Source organism: Herpailurus yagouaroundi, unplaced genomic scaffold, assembly GCF_014898765.1.
Source record: "Herpailurus yagouaroundi ecotype Mexico unplaced genomic scaffold, PumYag 182, whole genome shotgun sequence".
Taxonomy (NCBI): Eukaryota; Metazoa; Chordata; class Mammalia; order Carnivora; family Felidae; genus Herpailurus; species Herpailurus yagouaroundi.
The window spans coordinates 38,482,543-38,501,347 of NW_024412413.1; the positions used below are offsets into that span (position 1 = coordinate 38,482,543).

Genomic DNA, 18,805 nt, shown 5'->3' on the forward strand with positions numbered 1-18,805 from the left:
GCCCTTGATTGTGTGTCACCTCAGTGAAATCTTCACACCCGCAGTTAGGCACTATTATTGTTGTCACGATTATTTTATAAATGAGAAAACGAGAAGAAAGGGGCTGGGATAGCCCAAGGCTACACGGTAGCAGCCTGGATTGAATCTAGGTAGTCAGTGCCCACAGAGACTCAGCCGTTTGCATCCAGGAACACTCCCACCTGCTTTTCCCAAACCTCTGGGAGAGATTATATATCGGTGTCAGTTTCCTCTATGAACCTTCCTGCACTTTACACGTATTCTAGGAGAAACTAAAATTATCCAGGTGCTCAGAAGACAGAGTAACCATGACTTGGAGAGGCCCTTGGAGCCAGAAAAGGGGCAAGATACCGCTCCATGCCTGCAGGGGGCGCTGTCTGTGGCGGTATCTGGAACTTCTGTGGTGTGCAACAGGAATGTCCAGACTGTAGTTAGGAAGGTTGGGTTGGGAAATATTGAATAGGATTTGATTTTCGCATTTGTAAATTTAGGCTAGCTGTAGGGAAAAAGAGGGAAGAAGTTAACGGTGGAGATGGGTGTTGGAGGGAGGTGGCATTTACAGAATGCAAGAAGTAGCAATTCCAAAGAAACGGCTTGGCCCTCTCCTCGGCTTCACTTCCCACTGTGATTCTTGGTGGTCGTTTCTTCCTGAAGTTACAGGATAAACAAACCTGGCACACGTTGTAAAATCCCCGCAGTGAGGAGCTCCTGGGGCTTCAAGACTCTCTGGGGCTTTGCTATTTGGTCCAGCTAAGAGGTTTCATGTGTGTTGTTGTTGTCTTTTGCCCTCAACCATTTAACCCTTCCCTCTCTTGGAGCAACCTGTGCTTCAGAGAGGCCTCCCCCACCTCAAGAGACAGATTGTTCCCTTCTTTTATCTTTCTATTTGCAAAACAAACTCGAGCCACACGGGGTCTCGAGGATATATTCCAGTCTTCTAACCACCAGTCTGGTTCAAGAAAACTAGGGAGGCTGGGAGGCCCGTGCCAATCGTGGGTACCCCGGATGCACTTTTCTCCATGAAGGGCGGGGCCTGGAAAGTCAAGGAGGGACAGTAATTTGGACTAAATTAGCTAACGATCTTTTGAGGCAAATCAGAGTTTTTTGTGTGGCTATTTCTTGCAACAGTGAGATTTTACTGGATTGAAAATTCAGCAATTAACTTTGGGTAAGTTAATCTCCCCCAGATCTCCACATATAGGACAGTTAAAACATGGGGGGGAAATGCTGATAAAAGGAAAAAGGGCCGATTCCTTCTGGATATTCTTCACTTTTAACCACAAGTGTTGGTCTATATGAGATAGAAAGGTGAACAGTTTAATTCAGACATAGGAAAACAATCTATTTTCCTTCCTTTAAATCAGCTTTTAAGAAAACATCCAAATAAATGGGGTGGTGTGGCGTCTAAATTAAAATAGGGCTTCTCTTTATTTATGTGCACATAGTCCCAAACATACTTTTCAGTTCAATCAAATTAGGACCAACTTTGTTCAGAAAGAAACTCATTTTTTAATATTACGATATCAGGATCCTCGCACATTTTTATATGCAGTCCGTCACTCCACATTTAAAATATTACTTCTTGGGTTTACATAAAAAATGAAAGTACTAAGATTATTTACAAAAATACATTCAGTACCACTAACATTTGGATGCAACGTTCCCACTTTGCTTCGGACAGGAATGAACTTCTTTTGAACATGGCACAAAAGGATCGCCGTAATAAAAGTAATATGTTGCACAACTAACCAAACAAAAGCAAAGTAAGGCTGCTAGACCTAAGCCACTCGCGGTTCCAAAAGTAAAAGCCCAAAGCCGGAGGCTTTTTCATGTGAGCGTGCACGACAGTTTCTGAGAAGTTTCTCTGTGAACATGTCTCCTTCCCTTTCATAAACTCGTGGGTCTGAGTTCCTAAATATTAATGTAATGTGACCCCGTCTAAAGGATCAGGCGAAGGAGGGAGGGTGGGATCTTGCCGCTGCGTGGAGAGCATCCCAAACTCCGGCTCCCAGTTACTTCTCCACCACCTCTTCCACGCAGGGGAGTTTGCGTTCCTCTGAGGAAATGCTGTCCACGATGGAAGAAAGGCATCGAAGGCTACTCGAGGCTGACGAGTCCATGCTTGCCCCTCCTGAGCGCAGAAAAAGAGAAACACAAGCATAGCACCCAAGGAGTGAAAGACGAGGCAGCCCCGGGCGCGGCGCGAGGCCGCGCGGGCAGTGCGGGAGGACCCGGTGGCCGCCCGCTAGGAGCTCGCCCCTTGCAGGGTGCGTCCCCGCCCCGCCGAGGCTCAGAGCCCTTTCTACCCTTTCACCCCAGCCCCCCTCCCGGCGTGTTCTCCGGCACAGCCCAGCGCCCTTCTTTTACTTTACCTTCCTTGGCAGTTATCACGAGCCCCCTGGAATGATCCGAAACACTTGGCCACTGGGAGCTGCAGGTGCGCAGGAAATCCGCACCCTCCAGCTGGAGAAAAACCAAGGCCGCAGAAGATTAGGAAAGAAACGTCGGTTCCGGGGAGGGAGTGGGGGAGCGTGGTGGGGGTGTCTCCCCTGCTTCCTCGGGCCGGGTACGAATTTCCTGCCTGTGGCAGGCACCCCGAGTGGACGGGTCACTGGGGGTTCATTCGAGAGGGAGCGGGAGGGGCGGGCGAGGAACGGGAACTGGAACGGAGACCCAGCAGCTGGAGGTTAAGGCCCCAAGGAAAGCGTCTAATCAGCCTTTGCGTTCCCCTGCCCCGGCAGCAGCTGGGCTTACATTCTCTTGCTTGGGTCTGTAGCTGAAGGGGTCCACCCCTAGCTCCTGCATTTTCTCCTGCTGATCCAGCTGATGGAGCAGATCCTGCAGCCGCTCTATGTAGCTGATGGCGCTCCGAAGAATCTCCACCTTGGGCAGCCTCTGGTTGGGGTTGGCCACAGTCCGCCGCTTCAGTGCCTCGAAGGCCTCGTTGATTTTCTTTAGCCGCCTCCTCTCGCGCAGGGTGGCAGCTTTCCGCCGGTCAGTGGGGGCAGATTTTCTTTTGCACGTCTTGCAAGCCCAGATCAGACATTGGCCGGGGCAGTGGGGAGGCTGCAGGCCTGGGGGCGCCAGGACATGTTCCTCTCCGCTGCTGTCGCTCCCAGCTTCCGGGGGCATTTGGTCCTGGCAGGGGGACAAAGTACCATCACTCCCTGGGTACAAAGGAGAGCCCTCTGCCACTTCTAATGGCTGCAAGGTAACATTTTCCCCGTCCAAGTAGAAGAAATAGGAGCCAGTTTCAAAAAGGTCCATCATCATGTTCTCCTCCTTGGCCTCTGACTCGGTCTGAACTGGGTGATGGGCTCAAAAACCCAGAGGAACCACCCAGATGGCATTTAATTAGTGCGGTGACATAAGTCGCCCCAGCTTTATATATAGTAGCTCCTGAAACTCAATCCAACTTTTAGCTGTCAGGGAGCATCAGTCTACCAATGTGATTCCAGCCAGCGCTCTCTAGAATATCTAGTTTGAAAGAAAACTGAGAAGTGTCACCTCCAGGACGATGTGACAATCTGTATGCAGAACAGGTGAAAACAAAATACTAGGAGAGAATCCTACAATTTAAATAAAGCATTGAATGGTTCCCTTTAAGATAGTTTAGATGCTAACCTGTTTACAGGACAACTTCAAAACAACTGGGGATTAACACTGCTCCATTCCCCTCCCCCAGGCTCATCTGAATTCTAAGTATAGACCCATGATGAAAGATTTCAAAGGCAATAGCCATTGCTCCAAAATAGCCTGGTTAGTATTTGCAGAGTGGTTCAGCTCTTTTCTCTGTCCTGCCTGTCAAAAAGATGCCATTCCTGTGATTAAAACTATTACAGTCCTTCAAAGGTTATACATGACTTTCAGGCTTCAGCCTCAATAGCAGCAGGTAAATCTCTTTCCTCTCTTTTACTAAGGCTGTAAGATGATTTGGGAGCTGGAGGGGTGGCTGGAGGGTGCTCAGATTCCTTCCTTGGCTATCTTTTTTTGGGGAATTCTGAATTCTGTACCCCTCCATGGTGGAGTAGCGGTACCCATGAGGTAAGGGGTGGGGCATAGGGGTGGGGTTGCAATACATATAATCACTTCTCTTTGAAACAGTTTTAGTGGAAACAAGACTCACACTATAGCTACTTTGTATTTCAGAATTCTATGTGGCCCCCTCCACTCCAAGGTGCCTCCTTATGGCTCCTGTTCTGCACACTGTGCTCATAGCTTGTTAGTTTACATTCTTGATATACATTGACTCCAAATAGGATTGGGATGAGAGAGCACCGAATCCTAATCACTAGACCACGAGGGAGCGTCAGGATTCAGATGAGAAAGGTAGTGACCAAGGTGCAAGCAAGGAAGTAAAACATTTTAATTGCAGCTTGCCATGGTCCAATGCACACAAGTATGGTGGCTGAGAAAGCAGTACAATATAAGGATGATATACATGGGTTCTGGATTGGAAAGAAAGCCCTTCAAGTCCTAGCTAAGTTAATTTCTGTTTATGTGTACATAGACAAGTACTAGCTCTTGGTTTCCTCAAGATAGCAGTGGTTGTCTTACAGATTTTTGTTGAGGACTGACTCAAATGATATGCATGTGAAGCACATAGCCTTCTATTAGTTGCTTGATGAGCCTTAGCATTTAAAGCATAAGGCTGTGTACAGGGCTAAGACCATTTTTTATGAAGGCAATAAAGCAGAGCTATTGCAGAGGGTTTTTCCCCCCTCTGTTATTATTGCATTCTTTTCTTTTTCTTTCTCTTTCCTTTCCTTTTTCCCTCCCAGAGCTCTGGTAGGACACCCTTCACCTATAAATGGCCTTTGGGATGACAGTCGACCTTGGTTTTGGCCTTTCTAGTCAGTGCCTGAAAAAGTAGATGGAAACATAAGGTCTTCTTATTTTACCCCCAAGCAGGGATAATTATAGGCTATGTTCACTATGACTTCATTCTGTAAATGAAAAGAGTGAAGACAGTACAAGTGATCAATGGTCAGACAATGTAGGAACAAGCTACATTTTTAGTCAAGTCGCTTATTCCAGAAGATAATTCTTCATAGTCTCTTCCTGTTGAGTAATAGGCTTGGGGTGTTCCGTTCTGACACTTTTGACTGTTTTTATGTTTTGTTATTATGCAGCTGAATAATTTCCTATCAAGTTTTAGAACCATTTTTAGGATTTTGGAAAGGTAAGAAACCCAGGGAAGAATAAGAAGAAGCCATTATTTTTGTGTGTGACATTTTCTCCTATTTCTAGCAGGGCTGGTTGCTAACATCAGCAGTTAAGATAGCAGATTGGAGGCTCTAACAGGTCAGGGTATAGTCTAACATCCATTATGGAAAATTATCCTCTACTCTTAACCACACTGTATGATGCATCTAATGTGAAGACAATTTGAAAAGTCATATTTAACCAGTAAAAGTATTTAACATTATTGCTAAGATTATTAAGATAACAATAACTAAAATTTATTTATTCAACATTTTTGGGGTACCTACTAACTGCCAGATAGTGTCCTGGGGTAAGCATAAAACAGTAAAAAATGATTCCTTTTCTCATGGAGTTTGAATCTAGAAGGGTGAGTGAAATTGACCAAGATAAAAAATGTGAGAAATAGCCCCCAAATTGGGGTGCACAAGCCTTATGTTATAGTCATTTTAGCTTGGGAATTCTTAGTCAACTCCTACAGCTCAAATTCTCAGTTTTTTTATCCATAAAATTGATAGAGTGACAAAAGACATCATACTCTCAAAGGTAGTGATGAAGTTTTTAAAATTGTGCAATCCCTTAAAAATGTCACATATTCTATAAAAGTACTTTCATTAATGGAATTAGATATAGGCAAAAAATGAGATAAGAACAATAGCAAATGTAAGGAATTTTGTTGCCTGGATAACGGAAGTGACGTTAAGGTGGCACCATTCACTATTAGTCACTATTGATTTTAATCGGTATCAGATAGATGTGGGGGAGTCTGCACATCATGAATCTACCAAAGAATGTGAAAGGTCGCACTTTCCTTTTTATTTTTCCCTCATTCAAGGGTTGTCCCTGGAGAAACAGTGAGTTAAAAATGTAGAGAGAGAAGATTCTAGAAAGTAGAAAAGACTTTGAGGTGCTGATCAATAGCCTCCCAGACAGGGGGTGGCATGTCTTTGTGTGAATGCAAACTTTACTACTGAATTGTTCCTTATTAAATTATAAAGCCCCTTTCCCAACATTCTCTAGGACTCCGGCCAATAAAATTTAGTGTCTTTGTTCACCTTAGTTGAAACAGCCTTTTCCTTCTTTTGTTGTTGTTTTGGGGGCTGGGGGGTGGAGGTGCGAGGAGAGAAAAAGGAAATGCCAGCTTGGGAAATAACCACCCGTTATTAGATTAGGTAATGGGAAAATATGCAATGCTTCCAAACAACTAACTGGTGAACTCTTGGAACTCAAACTGTTTACAGAATATGAGATGCTTGTAATTGCAATTGCATTATTTCCCAGCAGAACTTGGGAGACACAGACCTTGACGAGTGGTCTAAACAGGTTTGTGTAAACCGAAATCCTCCAAACTTAAAATCGTGCAAGTACGTTTTTAAAAATTATGGACAAATTAATAGCAATGAGAGAATAATCATATTAAAGATCAGTTATTTATCGGGGGCCTAGAGTTCATTCATAATAAAATCTGAAACGAGGCTGGTGATAGAATGGAAAGTTTTCAGTTTACTAGCTCATTATTCTTACTTCATGCTGAATTATTTGTAAACGCATTTTCATCTCCACAAATCTTGACTGTATCCAGTTCTTCTCTGTGAAAAGAAGTGGGAGGGAAAGGATTGTGGGTACTCAGTCAATAGTGGATTTTAGCTATGAGTCTTTGGGAAGGTGGTGTAAACAATGGAAAAACAACTTTGGAGTGAGCCAGGATCTTAATTCTAGCCATTCTTTTTTTTTTTTTTTTTTAATGTTTATTTATTTTGGGAGAGCGGGAGCGAAGGGGGAGCAGAGAGAAAGGGAGAAAGAGAGAGACAATCCCAAACAAGCTCTATGCTGATGGTGCCCAGCCATGTGTAGGTCTCAAACTCAGGAACCATGAGATCATGACCTGAGCCAAAATCAAGAGTTGGATACTTAACTGACTGAACCACCCAGGCACCCCTAGCCATTCTTAATTATATTTTCTGATTCTCGGTTCTGTGAGAGATCAACCAGCATATATAACACACCCATCACAGGCTTGTCAGCCTAAAATGAATAATACGTGTTGAGTCCAAGATATGGAATATACACTAAATAAACGTTAATTTCCCCCCATTCCCTAGCCAGTTCATAAAGCCTCTGACGGAAATAGCCAGAGTGAGTTAACTGAAACACCTAGATTTGGTGAGGCAGATATTTAAGACGAATTTAGGGATTTGTTTGTGTTAGTGGTATAATGGAAGTGAAACTATTGAACCTTGTACCTCCAGTAGCAGTGTTTTATGTATTCATGCTTCAACAAATCTCCAGTTTCCTGGGGGACAGATACTAATTAAAAGATCACGTAAGTGTGTCCCGGGAGCTAGGAACTTTAGAGGAAAGGACTGAGGTTTAAGCTAGTGCACAACAATGAAGAGTCTGTCATGAACTGGAAGCTCGAGAAAGGATGGTTTAGGGATGGAGTCCCTGAGATGTGGGGTCGCTATTTCTAGGGAGCCTGTCGAAGATTTTTAGCAACACTGTGGGTTGGGATGGTGGCGATAGTAGGAGGAAGTTTAAGGAAGTAACAGCCACAGATGAGGGTTTGTTCAGAAACTGAAGAGATTTTCGTGGGTCGCATCTAAGGAATTTGGCTATGTTGTGGCATAGTTGGGTTCGAAGAAAGCTGTTTCAGTCATAGCTGAGAGAGTAGGACTGAGAGCCAGATGGAAAATGGTTATACCTTCTCAGCAGTGAAAAGAGAAGAGAGAGAAAGGAATAGAAGACAGGAGGGGGCCGGGGAAGGAGCGAAACAGAAGGAGCAAAAGTCAGGTCCAGCCTGCCCGCAGAAGAGGCGACTAGCATGGCCCGTGAGTGGCCTAAAAAGTAGAAGAAGGTGAAGGAAAGGCCCGCTGACTGAAAGGGAAAATTCAGAAGAGGCAGATTAATGCTTTAAACTGGTGGCAGCTAAGTAAGTAACATGAACCCCTGCACCTGTAATTTACCTAATCTGCAAGCAGTTTGTGCCCAGAGATGCCCCAACACTGTGGTAAAAATAGTTTTGCACTTAGACTCGACAGAACATTCGAGTCACTTCAGAGAACGCGGGGGAGGGCCGTGAACCACGCAGAGGAACAGGAAAGACTGTCAGATCCTGCGCAGTCCCCAGAGGGCGGCAGCGACAGGTTCTGCCGAGAAAGGGGCGGGGCCTGTGCTCGGGAGGACTGTGGGTTCGAGGCCTGCTGTGGGGCTGCAGTTTTGTTTTTTTTAATTTTTTTTTTCAACGTTTATTTATTTTTGGGACAGAGAGAGACAGAGCATGAACGGGGGAGGGGCAGAGAGAGAGGGGGACACAGAATCGGAAACAGGCTCCAGGCTCTGAGCCATCAGCCCAGAGCCTGACGCAGGGCTCGAACTCACGGACCGCGAGATCGTGACCTGGCTGAAGTCAGACACTTAACCGACTGCGCCACCCAGGCGCCCCGGGGCTGCAGTTTTAAAACAGCTAAGAAAGGGGTCTAAGACAAGCCAGGGAGGAACCAGAGAGGCTGCTATTCAGATCCGTTAAAAGATACATTTTCTCCTCCTTGCTCTCACCCCGGATTCCCTTCCATTTGGGAGTAGAACACAACTTCCACAAAACTTGTGCCCAGTTCGTGCACTCGCCGAAAATGGTGCCGAAGGAGGCTGCTGCTCATTTATTTTCTAGGCCGTGGCTTCCAGAAAAAGAGACAATGAATGCTCCTCTACCTAAGAAACACTCATTCTTTGGTGCTTACAAAAAGGAAGTTTTCTTCGTAATTTTATTCTCTCCATTATTTTTCATTTAGATTTATGAATTTGGCAGCAACATTCATGAACCGTTGGAATCTTTCCAGGTTAAACGATGCTTCCTGGTGGGTCACCAGCTGGTGTAGGTTTGCTTAGGATGGGAACCCAGGGACCCTGGCTTTCAGTGCTAACACTGGGAAAATCCCGTGCAAATCAGAAGGAATCGGTCACCATACATCCCAGAAAAGTAGGATAGATGCCTACAAATATCTGTTCATAAATAAAACAACAGAGTGCAGGATATATAAAGTAGACTTTTTTTTTTCCAATTATGATGGTTACAAATATGAGGTTTGACTTCAGATCCAAATTCTAGGCCCAGCTCTGCCACTTGCTAATATTTGACCGTGGGCAAATTATATAACTTCTCTAAGTCTCAATAACTAGTCCATGAAGTGGAAATAATATCACCTTGTAAGGTTGTTTTAAAGATGAAAACAAGTCAATGAAACACTTAATATACAGTGTCTAGCACATAGTAAAAGTCTCTACAAATCAGTATTGCATTACTTAACTTTTGATTGAAGAAAAGAAAAAAAAAATCATCCACCTACGCATCACCTTAATAAATCACACTCTGCTTTGTTTTCTACATGCCCCAAAATTTCATAGAACGTAATATTACATAATGTAAATGTACTGAATAATTTTAAAAATATAATACAATATTATATAGTTTGCCTTTTTTGCTTAAAATATTCCATGAACGTTTACATGATACTACATACAGCTGCTGTTTAAAATGTCTAAGATACATGGAGTAACTTTTCAGTGTTGCTTACATCTTTTAAAACTGAAATGAATTGTGCTATTTAGATGATCCAAATCATAGTAGGCTCTGGTGTTACTAGCTTTGCTAAGCTAAACAGATGTCTCTAGTGTAGAATAGTTGGCCAAGGATTTTGTTACTGTCCTCCAACTGGCTGGTTATGACATATTGTCCAAAATAGTTGGTACTTTAATGTCTATGTCAGAGCCTCCTGTGACAAATAGTCACCACTGTACAAACACATTTATTCCATAAAGTTTTTCTACCGGTTTAGGAAAAAAAAAAGTTGTTTAACCAGCCATACACACACATTTCACACTTTTTGAGAAGCTCAGACATTTTTGCCTTCTGCCAATACGTGTTAATTTTTAGAATAGTGATAAAAGCACACCAAAAATCATAATATGTTTAAATTGCATCTTATCTGGAGCTTTTTAAGTACAGAAATTACATGTTCAGTGTGTCACTGGTCACATAAAAATTATGTTAAGTTTTATCTTCCTTGATTTCATGACCTAGGCTAGATATTATGACTGGAAAAGACTTTGCTATGTAATTTCACAGTAAAAGTTTACCCATTTTATTTAAACCACGTAAATTAATTTTTCATTTTTTTATATCTAAGTATAAACTGCCATGAGATTTAAGCTATTCAACAATATAATGTTCGAGAATTGGTACTTTTAGAGTGTAGACTGAAAAGGAGTTTTATATTATATTTTGTAAAGTTGTAGCCATTATTCAACTCTGAAAAAAAAAAAAAAGTGGCCGGCCCTGTGTTGAAGTGCTTTACGTGAATGATCTCGTTACATCCTCACAGTGTTTTACGAAGCATGTTATACAATTATCTTGTTTTAAAGAAGGAGAAACCAAAGCAAAGAGAAATGAATCTACTTGCTCATGACCACATGGTTATAAACTAATCCTGGTTCTTATACCAGTGATTTATATAATCAAAAAGAAGTTCTTATTCTGAGCCCCCTTACAGTGGAAAAAAAAAAAAATCTAGGGGCAAACTAACTTAGAGGACCTTTGAGTGTTTATTTGGCAACCTGCAGGGAACTTCCGTTTTTCTAGTAGAGTGGCCAAAAGAAGCAGTGTTGATAGCTCCTGCCTGAGATTTGGACCTGTGTTCTGTCCCATTGGGAAATAATGATGCAATTGTATTTTCCATGTACAGGCAGCCTGTCGCAGAGGTCACATACCTGATGCTCCAAATCCAATGTCTATTTCATTATTTAAAAATATACAGTAAGAGGCAAAGGGAAAAAGATATAGCAGCTTGGCACCCTCAGGATAGGGTAAAAATAGGGTGGAAAGACCGTACTAGCCAAGTCCTGAATTACACAGTGCTGTGTCCTGCCTTTCTCCTCCTTCAATCTGCTCACTTACAGTAGTTACAAAGACTATAATTGAGAGAGAGCAAGAGATTGCAGCAAATGAAGGTGACTGGAACCAATACATGGATGCTCCTTGGACCTCGTCAAAAGCTCTAGCTCACCTATAATCGACTGAGTGGCCATGATTTTAATTTGTGTGGGCCAAACTGGATTTCACCCGTGAATGCTCAGTGTAAGGCCTCCTGAATATTTGATGTCTTAGGCATATTTGGTTATTGATGTTTGATTGATTTGGTTATTGACTGCCCCGCCATCCCTTCCTATGTTCACAAGCATAGGCTACCCTTGCTTTATCTGTGTCTAATTTGTTTTCCAAGCCATTTGCTTTTATATTTAATTTCATCTATTCTTGTTTCTCCTCTTATACTCACTCTATGGTAGGATTGAATATTCTTAAGCAACAGCAAATGTACATTATATTTCAGAATAACTTTTTTATGTGCTTTCCACTAGAACTGCTATTGCTTCATAAGTTTTCATTGTTTACCTAACTTCTTTTAATTCTTTTACACAAATCTGTCTTTGTAAAGGTTTAATAATATCATCTCATTTCTATTTGCCTCTGTCCATTCCTTGCTCTTTGCTTCTTTTTAAAGTTGTTATTTTACCTATTTACAGTCCCACACCAAATCCTATATCCCACATATGGTTCTACCTTCTGGAAAGAATCTATCACTTACTACCATATGTCTTAAATTTCTAGATCTCATATTAAGTTACAAAAATTGATATGATTAACTATTTAGGAACAGATTCAAGTTTATTTTACCACTTCTGATTCCATATTTATTATATATTTAACATTTTTCAAGATGATTTTCCCTTTTTAAAGTATATCCTTTCAAATGTTTTTTAATTAACAGACTATTATTTTTATTTTCTCAGAACTTTTTATTTTTAAGTTATCTCTACACCCAACATGGGGCTTGAACTCACAACTCCAAGATCAAGAGTCACATGCTCTGATGACTGAGCCAGCCAGGCGCCCCAATTAGCAGACTTTTAGATTTACAGAAATATTAAGCAAAAAATTAAGAGAGTTCCCATAAACTCACTTAGTTCCATCCTACAGTAAATGTTTTTTTTTTAATTTCCCTTTATTCTCATTCTCTTTTTCTACCTTTTCCTTAATAAGCCTTTATTCTGTACAAAATTTTATATTAAACTTAGAGATCTATATAATACTTGCCTTCACAGTGTTTGTTTTGGTATATTTGTTTTATTAATGTGAGTTACACTGAAGTTTAAGAGATTATTTTACATAAGCGATTTATAAAGAAAGCCTTTATTAAGAAATCCTATTATATAATGTCTTCCTAAAATAGGGAAGGAATATACTTCATATTTTCAATCACTATTAATTACACTTTTGGTCAAATTTAATAACCAGGAAAATGTTTATTTTTATTATTATTCATTTATTGACAGAATAGAAAAAATTTAGTTTTCAGTGGGTTTGCTACTCAAAAAGGCTAAAACTTAAAATATTTTAATTCCAAATATTTTTAAACTCATTTAGAAACCAGAGAATTTGGGCTTGAAAGAGTCTTTTTCTCTCTCAAAAATAATGGGCACATTTTGGTCCAAGAATCATATCGCTGAGAGTAGAATTTCTTTCTAAATTTGTTTCCAAGAAAACAGACGATCATATGCTGTTGGAGATCAAAAAAATAAGATGCTTACATAGTGCGTAATAAAACATTCTTTTCTGCTCAGTGCAGGCTGTGACAAGCATGACTTCCATGATGGATATTTTGGTAAAGTTCGATGTTCTTTTCATACAAACAAGGGCTCTATTAACATGGTTTCCTCAACTCCACTTCTCACTTCCAAATCCTCTAGGAATTGACACCAACTGTCCATTTTGACACTTGTTCATTAATTTCCTTTCAATAGAACTATTCTCTTTGCTCAGCTGTTGGAGCAATTTAGGTTTTACAAACTCTTCTGATAAGGCTTTTTTGCAGAACATTCTTTCTGTGTCCAGAAGACAGTCTAACACCAGAGCCCAAAAGTATGTCAGTGAGTCATTAGCGCAGGCTGCTACGTGTTCCATTACCCTACTCTTGCAGAGGGAAACTTTAGCTTGACCTCTTATATAATGGAAAGAGAAAAATCAATTCGTACTCTCTACCAAGACTTAATGTCTGACGCTCAGTAACTGGTGGTGGTAAATCCGGGCTAAGACTTCCTTCCACACACCTGACCACAGTGGATCCAGTAGATCCCTAGCTACACACTGCTTACAGAAAATCTTTTTGGTTCCTCCGATTGAGGTGTGTGTGCACATGGTATGAGAGGGAGGTCATTTTCACAGCCATGACTGGAAGCACTAACAGATCCTAGGGAACAGAGGATGATTGTTGTACCTCTTTGTGAAATATGGTCAACGCTTTTAATTTTTATTCATGATTGGGAAACTCCAGCTCTTTGGGGATTAAAGGGTATAAAAATGAATAATATGAGGCATGGCTGTAGAGGAGTATAACATTTGTTTTGTCATAAAATGAAGTTGGACCGTGCACAGGGGTGTTACTTTTCCATGGCACAACAAGCTCTTTCCTTTTGTGTCAGTTTTTGTTTTAGGTTAGTGAGAAACAGCACATCAGGAAGAAAGGGTGCAAGAAAGCAGGGTTGCTTTGCACTTTACCTATCTGTTGTGCTGTTCTCAGAAATGTTTGTCTTTGAAGTTGCCAAAAGGTGGCAATTTTTTGAGGTTGCCTTGCTGAAAAATAAGTGTAATAAGTGATATTGGATTGGTTTTATATTGTTTTACCATTTTATTCAGATCAGTGTGGTTTAGTCTTTTAGATTTTTGTATTATGTTATATAAATATAATAGCACAAAGAACATGTGCTACTTTTTAAAAAGAACTAAGTAATTTCAAGATATTAATTCTTTCATGTTCTATATAGGATTCTAAGATAGCTAGACTTCTTATGTTTCCAAATTTATTTTTGCTTCTTTGAGGGTTTGGTATTTTATATAGCTTTCTAAAACTCCCATAGCAGATTTTTTTTCTTTAATCTTATCCATTTCAATTCACCAAAAAGCTTATTTTTTTTTCTGACTTTGAAGAAAATCCCAGTCTTCTCAATGGAGTAAGTTATCTTTTGAAGATTAAAGTGATGATTAAAATCAGCTTTTGGACATATGATAATACTATAATACTATTTTTGGCAGTGGTGTGTTACTTAAGAGTTTTATAAATACATTATCTTAGCAATAACCTCAGCCACAGGAAAAAAAAATGAAGCACGATCTTAGAAGATCTTATAAGATTAGTGTGAGATTTCCTTAGGGGGCAGTAATTTAGCGCTACCTTTAGAAGTGGGCACCAAGACTTTTCTGGGGCTCTGGGGCTTTTCATAGTCTATCTAAAGAAAAGGCAAATAATGGAGACAGAGGAGGGGAGAGAGGGGGAGAGGCGGGAAAGAAAAGAGAGAGAAGGGAGAGGGAAAGGAAAGGCTACAAGGGGAAGAATAGGGTTGTGAAATCATTCGGGGTTCAGAACTGAGAACTAGACTTCTATCAAAATCAGCTTTTTAAAAAAGCATGATGTTTTGAAAATCAAAACATGTTTGGAATTATTTTAAATGCTTAGCACTACTGGATTAACACAAAAGGCTTTAGGATAGAGCGCGTTTTTATTTTTTTATTTTTATTTTTATTTTATTTTTTTTTCAACGTTTATTTATTTTTGGGACAGAGAGAGACAGAGCATGAACGGGGGAGGGGCAGAGAGAGAGGGAGACACAGAATCAGACACAGGCTCCAGGCTCTGAGCCATCAGCCCAGAGCCTGACGCGGGACTCAAACTCACAGACCGCAAGATCATGACCTGACTGAAGTCGGACGCTTAACCGACTGCGCCACCCAGGTGCCCCTAGAGCGCGTTTTTAAATGGTATGCCACCTTGGGAATAAAATTTGGTGAAAAAGCACACAGGAAGTTTGGAAGCACTTATCTTTTCTCCTATGTTCCTGACTCAGAGTTGATGATTGCAAGGAAATAATCACAAGAAAACTATTTGTAGAATGTGGACCAGCAAACTATACCCATTTTTCACAACTGTTTCTTTCCACATGTCTCATGTTGATTATAATATCCATCTCTATAATTATTCATAACCAAGCACTTATCGCATTGCCCTGTAGTGCTTATTTGTTCATATCACCCACTCTGTAGGACAAGACTGAGTAACCATCAGTGCTTGGAAAAGTACCTGGGGAGAAACAGGTACTATGTAATCTTTGCTGAGTGAATTAACAAGAATGATAATTGTCAAAACCCTCATCATCTTTTCTGAAATGAACTGGCACTTTCTTTATTAGATACTGATTTCTATTTTTGTTTCAACTTGGGATTTGTTTACTCGTGCTTTGTCCAAAATGCATGTGTCTTCATCAGTGCAAGATATAATGAACATTTGCTGTCTTTGGAAAGGGTTATCTGAACTTTGTTTTGGTAGAAGTTCCCAGAAACTTTATGGGACCAGAAACTCCCTTACTCAAAACAACATTTTATAGCAAAACTCCTCTTTTTGTAGGTGAAATTGCTAAGCCACCGATACTAAGTGTAAGTAATGAATTGCTAAATCTGGCTGTCACAACTAAATTGAGTAGAGAATTTGAGTTCAGGCACGCATGCCATGTTTATAAGAGAGTATGACTGTTTACTGGCTGTTGATTTTAAAATTGGTGGGTCGCTTGTTCCTGGTCACCCAGTTCCCAAATGCCTGGCCACCCCTGTTGTTCCTGGCCTCTATGTCAACAAGAGTCACTATTTCACCCAACTGGCCCCACTAGAGTGAGAGCCTTAGGGTTTGTATTTACCTTACACCCAGTCACTCCCCAGGACACTCTCAAGAAGCTGGTCTGTGTTGCCATCTATTCGTCTGGTTCAGAGTTTCCTGGGTGCCTGAAGGTGGTTATAGCAGTATGGAACTCGGCATGGAGAACTGTAATCTTAAACTGCCCTCTTTGAATCCTTTCGTTTTTTTCTTCATAAAGCCTTGGCTTTACAGTAATAAAATTATGTTGTAATTTATCATAAAAGAACTTAATTTTGTAAAACATTTTTTAGTCCAGTAAATCCTCATTAAAAAAAAAAAAAGGTATCTTTCATGTTACATACTGGGTAGCCTGTTTATAAAAAGGCCTTTGAAATAAAGACAGTAGACTATGTAAGGCACTTATTGAAATAACCAGGCCTCAAGGTTTATTTTAAGAAATTGTCTTGGTATTAATTGCATCAGAATCCCTAGGGGAGCTTGTTAAAATTTGGATTCCCATGAACCACTGCGGCCCAACTGAAGTAGAATATTTCTGTAAATGCTAATAGAGTTGCTGATGGAATTAAATGTGTCTAGTCCAGTGGTTTTTAATCTTTGCTGCGCATTAGATCATCTAGGAAGTTTGAAAAACACCAGATGATTTTAACGCACAGTCAAGGTTGAGAACCCCTGAACTAACACAATGCCCAATACGTATTAGATGTTCAGTAATTGACAGATACACTTGTTAGATAAATAAAAGCTAGTGACTAAAGAAAAACCCATCTCTAATTTTAATTTACTAATGAAAGGAAAGTCAATGAAATCTCCAATATATATATTTACTTCAAATAAGACTAGATCTTGGCTGTTAGTGAACACATATCTCCCCATAATACATACAGTTAAATGTTTTTACATTAGGTAAGAATAAATATCATTTAAATTATTAATAGATTAGTAACTTTAAATAATGCAACCCCTTTTCTTCAGTAAAGTTCTACTTTTAAACAATGGATTCTAGAATACAATGTCAGGAAGAAATAGAACCATAATTCAATTACTGAAAAATCTAAATTTTCATATGGTAATAAAGAAATGATGACAAACATCTATATTTATTGCTTACCTACTGTAAGACTTTTCAAATTATCATTTAAAATTAACATTTCTTTAGAGATATTAAGTGTTTTTTCACAATATCTCTAAGAGTTAATATCACACTCAAGTCTTCACATTGTACATTTAAAATGAAAACAAACATAGTAAAAAATGTTAGGATGAATCACCAGTCTCTATGTATTGTTTCTTGTATATAGAATTCTTTATTGGAATTAAATTTGAATAAACCTCTCTTAAATTGTGATTTTTTTTCCTTTAAAAGTTCACACAATGGCACTTTTCGTGGTATGTAATCACCTAACCTTGTTATACTATTAAAACTATGAGAGGAGCGCCTGGGTGGCTCAGTTGGTTAAGCGTCTAAGAGTCTGACTTCAGCTCAGATCATGATCTCACGGTTTGTGAGTTGGAGCCCTGCATTGGGCTCTCTGCTGTCAGCACAGAGCCTGCTTCGGATCCTGTCTCTCACTCTCTGCCTCTCCCCTGCTTGCTTTTTCCTTCTCTCTCAAAAAAATAAATATATATTAAAAAAAAATAAGACAATAAGTTCCTGTTTAATAGAGTTAGGTTGTATTCAGTATGCAAAAAAAAAAGGGTATTTCATGTAACAAATACATATTTTAAAAAATAGAGGCACATGTGTCTCTCAGTCGGTTAAGCATCACTTTGGTTCAAGTCAGGGTCTCGCAGTCCATGCGTTTGAGGCCCGCTTCTGGCTCTGTGCTGATAGCTCAGAGCCTGGAGTCTGCTTTAGATTCTGTGTCTCTCTTTCTGCCTCTCCCCTGCTCGCGCTCTGTCTCTCAAAAATGAGTAGGTGTTAAAAAATTTAAAAAAGATGAACTTAAGCAGTTTTTACAAATTTGAAAAAAATGTAATACTATGTGAAGATTTTTAAGTTTACAGGCTTCCTGTACCAAAAAATTTAGTCATTTTAGATTTCCGTGTTTTACAGTTTTCTTCGGAAATGCCATATAAGTTTAACCTCGTGGTGTTTTATAGTATTTTGAATATTATCAGTGAACTAATTTTTCTCATATCTTCTCACTTATTAACTGATTATTTATGGTTTTGTCATATCTATTTTGTGATCACCTGCGTTAGAGAGTTTGTTATTAGCTATCAAGTTTTTCAGTCTACTTATTTGTATCTTATAGGTATTTTTGGTACAGTATTTGGTACAATATTTTTGTACCAATTAATGGCAATTTTGACTCCTACTGTTGTTTTTGTTATTATTGTTTCAGTTATAATATTTTGAGAGTAGCAGTATACATTTTAGGTTACTCATTTTGATAAATTTGTTTTTTGCCTCTAAAATCTAATACCCTACTTAAGGCATTCATTCATTCATTATTTATTTATAGCTCATGCTCTGTGAAGGAGAGATATAGAGATCGAGATCAAGATCAAGATCGAGGGGCGCCTGGGTGGCGCAGTCGGTTGAGCGTCCGACTTCAGCCAGGTCACGATCTCGCGGTCCGGTTCGAGCCCCGCGTCGGGCTCTGGGCTGATGGCTCAGAGCCTGGAGCCTGTTTCCGATTCTGTGTCTCCCTCTCTCTCTGCCCCTCCCCTGTTCATGCTCTGTCTCTCTCTGTCCCAAAAATAAATAAACGTTGAAAAAAAAAAAAAAGATCAAAATCGAGATAGAGATATATATAGGTGTATAAATGTGTTTACCTAGATCTATCGATCTATCATCTATCATCCATCTGTATATCAGTAAATGAGGG

At 40.0% G+C, this 18,805-nt stretch overlaps 1 protein-coding gene and 1 long non-coding RNA gene across 5 annotated transcripts in view; one reads left to right on the top strand and one right to left on the bottom strand.

Annotated features, from left to right (window-relative positions):
- Positions 1-1,507: 1,507 nt before the first annotated feature.
- MYF6 (myogenic factor 6) lies at positions 1,508-3,381 on the bottom strand. The gene is made up of 3 exons (XM_040491340.1): positions 2,773-3,381; positions 2,391-2,481; positions 1,508-2,149 (listed from the first exon to the last, which is right to left on the bottom strand). The coding sequence occupies exons 1-3, from the start codon at positions 3,289-3,291 to the stop codon at positions 2,031-2,033; spliced, it is 729 nt and encodes a 242-aa protein (XP_040347274.1). The 5' UTR covers positions 3,292-3,381; the 3' UTR covers positions 1,508-2,030.
- Positions 3,382-3,473: 92 nt separating this feature from the next.
- The window catches only part of LOC121040697 (uncharacterized), a 168,734-nt gene continuing 153,402 nt past the window's right edge, over positions 3,474-18,805 (top strand). For all 4 annotated transcript variants that reach the window (XR_005795405.1, XR_005795406.1, XR_005795407.1 and 1 more), the window contains exon 1: positions 3,474-3,910. This is a non-coding gene — a long non-coding RNA (uncharacterized LOC121040697). The remainder of the gene's footprint in view (positions 3,911-18,805) is intronic.

What these genes read in the sequence shown, in the direction of transcription:
- MYF6 (XM_040491340.1), bottom strand. Translation starts at nt 3,291, where the DNA reads ATGATGATGGACCTTTTTGAAACTGGCTCCTATTTCTTCTACTTGGAC. An exon ending in ACAGACCCAAGCAAGAGAAT is followed by an intron (nt 2,482 to 2,772) that starts GTAAGCCCAGCT and finishes GTTTTTCTCCAG; the next exon opens with CTGGAGGGTGCGGATTTCCT. An exon ending in CGTGATAACTGCCAAGGAAG is followed by an intron (nt 2,150 to 2,390) that starts GTAAAGTAAAAG and finishes TTCTGCGCTCAG; the next exon opens with GAGGGGCAAGCATGGACTCG.